This window comes from Chenopodium quinoa, unplaced genomic scaffold (genome assembly GCF_001683475.1).
Source record: "Chenopodium quinoa cultivar QQ74 unplaced genomic scaffold, ASM168347v1, whole genome shotgun sequence".
NCBI classification, from domain to species: domain Eukaryota; kingdom Viridiplantae; phylum Streptophyta; class Magnoliopsida; order Caryophyllales; family Amaranthaceae; genus Chenopodium; species Chenopodium quinoa.
In genome coordinates, this window is record NW_018743292.1 from 8,015,015 (window position 1) to 8,020,966 (window position 5,952).

The window sequence follows — 5,952 nt, forward strand, 5'->3', positions numbered from 1 at the left end:
ATGTTTTTTCTTTCTTAATTAAAATAAATTTATTGTCAAATGATAAAAATTGGAGAAATTTTTTTGATAATATTAGAATAATCTTGGATAATACTCCCTCCGTCCCATTATTTCGTACCTGTATTCCTTTTTGGGTGTTCCGAAATATTGTGTCTGTTTCTAAAAATAGCACATAAGTATTACTTACTTTTTATCTTTCCCATACAAAATACACATATACCAAAAAAATCATTACTTACATTTTATCTTTTTCATACAGTATTCTCTACTTTTTATTATTCCCATACAATATTCTCTACTTTTTCTCTTTCCAATAGAATATTTCCCTACTTCTACCATTTTCCTTAATCATCGTGTTTTTTGAGAAATAATGTGGCGGAGGGAGTAATATATTACAATACATTACAATACCTTATTTTTAATCTATGTTACTATTTTTGTAACTAAAAGTTTCCTAGTATATACAATAGAATATATGTAAAAGAAAATTAATTGAGTATAATTGGATTAAATACGTTGTCAAAATGGATATAAGTATTATTGTAGGTTATAAAATGGATGTCATTAAAATTTGGCAAAAAAAAAAAAAAAGAGGAAGAAAACAAAGGCGGGAAAATTTTTAACCAGAAAATGACAAGTGTCATTTCTGTTTTTGCCTTTAGTATTAAGTTATTGATTGGTTGATATTACAATACATTAAAATACCTTATTTTTAATTTATGTTAGTATTTTTGTAACTAAAAGGTTCCTAGAATAGACAAATAATACAATAGAATATATGTAAAAAAAAATAAAAAATTAATTAAGTATAATTGGATTTAATACATTGTCAAAATGGAAATAAGTATTATTGTAAGTTATAAAATGGATATCATTAAAATTTGGTAAAAAAAAAAAAGATAGAAACAAAGGCGGAAAATTTTTTAATCAGAAAATGACAAGTGTCATATCTGGTTTCGCCTTTAGTATAAAGTTATTGATGAAAGAAAATGAAGGAAAGAAAAAGAAATTTTATAAGGATAACTTTTATTTTTCTCTTTCCAGTCGAATTCCTTCAATTTTGGGAGGAAAGGAAAGTTAAAAATTTGTAAATGAACTTTCCTCCCACTTCCCTTCCTTTCCTTTGAATCTCGTGTTATTAATTCAACCAAACATAATAACATGATTAAAATTCTGCCTTTCTTTTCTTTTCCTTCCAAATTCCTTCAACCAAAAAGGGCCTTAGAGAGGACCTAGTTGATCTTTCTTTTTTTTTTTCTTTTTCTTTTTTTTTTTTTGAAAGAAGGGCCTTGTTCATCTTCGTGATAAACAAGAAGCGTTTATTTAATGACATTTCTCTAAATAAATCAATAAAATATTATAGTTGTCATTACATTTTCGTAAATAATCAATATTTGTGGGACCCGCATTTAATAAAAGTTATTGATTTTTTTTTTTACAGTAATGCCACTGGATACACATTTTTTTTTTTTTGTTTATTATGAAGATCAACTTCTATTTTCTCTGAAATTGAGAGGACTTTAGTTAATCTTCGTGATAGACAAGAAGTATTTATCTAGGGGTATTTCTATAAATAAATCAACAAAATATCCTGATTGATTTTTTTCGTCGGCATTACATTTTCGTAAATAATCAACATTTGTGGGACTTGCATTTAGCAAAGTTATTGATTTTTTTCCATTCAAAAAAAAAGATATTGATTTTTTTTTTTTAATTTTGACAGAAAGGCCACTAGATAAACATTTTATCACCTTGATAAACTAATTTCAAAGTTTACAAATTTAAATTTAAGGAAATTTTGAAAACAACCACCCAAAAAATAGTCACTTTTAAATTTAACCACCAAAAAAAAAAATTAAAATAACCACCCATTAGATTAAATTTTCACACAGATGACCACCCATTTTGAAAATCCGGTGGAAATTTAAGACATTGGGCCCACCATAACTTATTTCCCTCATTTTTTTTTTCGTTCTATTTCGACTTCCCTCACAGTTGAACTTCCAGAAGTTATTGTTAGTTGCTTCTTGGTTGAATCTCAGAAAAATCTCAAAAAAATCTCAAAAAAATTTGTTTAATCTATTTTGCGCTTTCTGAATATCCATAATTTATCAAAAATTGGGGAATTTAAAACCCTAATTAGTGGTGGAAACCCTAAATTTCTCTCTGAAACAAAGGACTTGCTCGTGGGTGATTGCGCGCCATCTGTTTGGGTGTTTGCTGGAGACCAGTAGCGTGGGGCAGGAACCTGACAATTGCAGTGTACAATGGCGACGTCAGAGGTAATGTATTATGTTCCTTGTCTTTAATTGTGAAAGTTGTTGGTTGTTGATGGTATAATTGCAAATATGTGCAAAGTTAGGGTTCATTATGTAGTTCATTGAATTAATTAAAGTAGGTCAATTATTGTTGAATACTTTATGTATGTTGGTAGGACAGTGATACAGGGATATGTTTTCTTACAGTATGCCCAATACATTGCTTTTTTTAATGCTGGTTTGTTTAGTGGTAGTTGAATTGTTTAATGATGTTTTGAGGACAACTAGTTGTGGGATTAGTTTACTGCTGCTATGTTGAACACATTGCATTATGTATGTTTACTTCTGATATGGGGATTAGTGAGACATTTGGTGTTGTGTACATGTATTGATAGTGGCTTATGATATGTACAGATTGCTGTTGAAAACGAATTTGTGGATGTTAAGGTTAGATTAGGGGGTGGGTTTGTGAATAAAAAATAAAGGGAAAGACTTTGTGTGGGTATGATGGTGGCTGTGAATATTGGAGGTACAAGTGCAAACTGAGTGAGATGTCAGTCCACTTGTTAAGGGAATCTTGCATTTAGGGCTTTGTAAAGTTAGATTTGCATGTGCCTAGCATGTGGAACATTTGGTATAAAAAAAAGGGGAAGAGTTGGTCAACTGGTAAACAAGAAATAGTTACTGATGATGATGTGAGGGGGTTTTTGGAGACAAAGACCAAGGATGGGTTTGTTGTAGTATACTGTACTACCCAAGACAGTCAAAGCAAAGCAGTGAAGCCCAGTGAACTTAGGAGAAGCCCAAGGTTTAAGCAGCAATTGGGAAATAAAGAGAAGGATGGGAAACAAAACCAAAAAAAAGGGGGCTAGGGTTGGAAAGCAAAGTGAAAAAACAACAAGAAAGCAATTTTGGAAAGGTACTGGGAAAGGGTAAAACACAGGGGAAAAGCAAAGGGAAAAAAAAGAGAGAGGTTGACAGTGAGCTGTTTGATTCAGAAACTGGATCTGGTTCTTCAAGCTCTGACTGCCCTGATACTAACATAGAGTGGGAAGCAGGGGAAGAAGAGGGGGAAGATGAGGAGACTGATATTGGAGATGGTCTTAACAGCACAATTAACAACATCATTGATGTTGTGAATGAAAGTCTCCAAACTGAGCAACAAAGGGTTGAATATGAAGTGCAGAACAATGATGATCTGCTTGAAAGTGAACTGTTGAGCAAAGAAGTTGTTGTGAAGGGAGAGTTTACTTCTGACAGTGAGGAGTTGGATAGCCCTAAAGGGTTTGATGATGAGCAGGATGATTGTCCATAGTTTCATGCATCAACAGACTTCAAGAAGGCCATTCAATTTGTGAAAGGACAGAAGTTTCTTAATAACAAAGTGCTCATGAAAGCTTTGAAGCAGCATGCCATTGAGAACAGGTATGAATACTGGTATTTGCACAATGACAGCAGCAAAATAACAACACAGTGTAGAAGAAGATGTAAATGCAAATGGAATAAAAAAAGAACTAGGCTGCCTATGTGCACATGTGTTGGGGGGAGTAAATGCCATTTTAAGGTTGTGGCTAGGAGGTTTGTGAACCAGGATTTTTGGCAGATTAAGAGTCTGCATTTGAAGCACAAGTGTGTAAGGGTTAGAAGCAATCTGAATTTATCTGTTGAATTTTTAGCTGAGAAGTACATTGAGGAGTGGAGAAGTGACCCTAGGTGGAAGCTTAAAAGTTTCAAGAGGAGAGTGTTAGGTGATTTAGGTATTGAAATTAAATATTGTAAAGCTTGGATGGCAAGAGCAAGAGCTAAGCTTATGATATATGGTTTTGCAGCAGAACAATATGCAAGAGTGTGGGACTATGGGAAGGCTCTCATGCAGTACATCCCTGGTACTGAGTGCAATGTGGTAGTTGATGGATTGGAGCAGATTGAACCACCTCTGTTATTGAGAATGTTCATATGCCTTGCACCACTTAGGAAAGGATTCATGTCTGGTTGTAGACCACTTATTGGGGTTGATGGCTACCATCTGAAAGGTCCCTATCCTGGTCAGATTTTGGTTGCAGTTAGTAAGGATGGCGATAACAATATTTACCCTATTGCTTGGGCAACAACTGAAATTGAAAACACAGAAACTTGGGTGTGGTTTCTTGAGAGCTTGATGAAAGCATTGAGAGATGAAGATCGAGGCCTGGGCTATACCTTTATATCTGATAGGCAAAAGGTAAACATAAATACAAATCTAATATGAATGCTTTGTTTATTTTTCATGGCAATTGCCTTATTTGATGTATGTTGTGTGAACAGGGATCGGTAGAAGCTTTGCACCAAGTGGTTCCTTATGCAGACACTAGGTTTTGTGTCAGACATATTTGGGCAAACTTCAAGTTGCAATTTAGTGGCTCAACTTTCAAGGAACTCTTCTGGTCTGCAGCAAGGGCTACAACACTGGTATGCATAAATACCAAGATATAATTGTATTTCATATTTGTTTGTGACTGGTTGGCATTCTGATTTTTGTGTGTAAATGTGTGTATGGTTTGTCTTGCATTTGTAGTTTGCCTTTGAGGTTGCAATGGAGTCAATTAGGTTCTTGTCTGAAGAAGCATTTGAATACCTTTCTGACATTCCAGCCAAACATTAGTCTAGACATGCCTTTAGCACACATCCTAAGTCAAACATGTTGCTCAACAACATTTGTGAAACTTTCAATGCTGTAATTAAAGAAGCTAGGGACAAGCCTATTTTGACTCAAATGGAGTGGCTTAGGAGGTATGCCATGAAAAGAAACAATGACAAATGGGATGCTTATCAGAAAATGGAAGGGAAGGTTGTTCCTTATGTGAAGAAGCTTTTTCAGAAGATAGAAACAACTGCAAGGCATTGCATTGTGCAACTGTCTAGGGGTGACATTTATGAGGTAGAACTCAATTATGATCTAGTCACAATGGACTTGAGTCGGGCAACATGCACCTGCTTTCATTGGGATATAACTGGTATCCCTTGTGTCCATGCATATGCATGAATCATGGACAAAAGGGTTGATCTAGAAGATTATGTTGATAGTGCTTATCTTGTGTCAACATATATGTTGGCATATAAGCTGGAGATTGCAGCAATGCCTGGTCCACACTATTGGCAAAAGGTGCAGCTTAGGCAACCTCTACCACCAGCCATCAAAATACAGTCTGGTAGGCCTAAATCAAAGAAGGGGAAGTTGGAAAAGGGAGAAATTGGGGGGGGGGGGAGCAGAAGCAAGAGGGGCAGCAACCACTCAAAAGGAAGGCCACTTGTAAGAATTGTGGCCAACTAGGCCACTATGCTAAAACCTGCAAAAACCCTCATGTGACACCTGTTGCAGTGTCCTCCCCAGAAAAAGAAGGTGGCATACCCCATTTGGACACTGACTGGGTCAAAGATCAGAGAAAGAGGAGAGCAGAAATAACTTTGAAAAAGGTAATAAGTTAGATTTTAGGTTTTTGTATTTTTGGTTTTGGCAGTCTAGCTTTAATTGCTAACTCTGTAATGTGGTTTACATAGTGCAGTTGGTGGTACACCTGGTCCTAACAGCATAGGGAGCAAGAAGTTCCCTCAAGAAGAGCAGCAGAGGAAGCAGCAACAGCAACATGACAGTCAGCAGAGCCAAGCTGCATCCACAACAGCTGCCACAAGCTATGCACCTCCTCCAACATCATCC

The 5,952-nt window shown here is 35.4% G+C and overlaps 1 protein-coding gene across 1 annotated transcript; it reads left to right on the forward strand.

Moving 5' to 3' along the window:
* Positions 1–3,648: 3,648 nt before the first annotated feature.
* LOC110735899 lies at positions 3,649–4,899 on the forward strand. Its single transcript, XM_021916076.1, has 3 exons — positions 3,649–4,479; positions 4,563–4,706; positions 4,813–4,899. Exons 1-3 carry the CDS (start codon positions 3,649–3,651, stop codon positions 4,897–4,899), a joined length of 1,062 nt encoding a protein of 353 aa, XP_021771768.1.
* Positions 4,900–5,952: the final 1,053 nt, after the last annotated feature.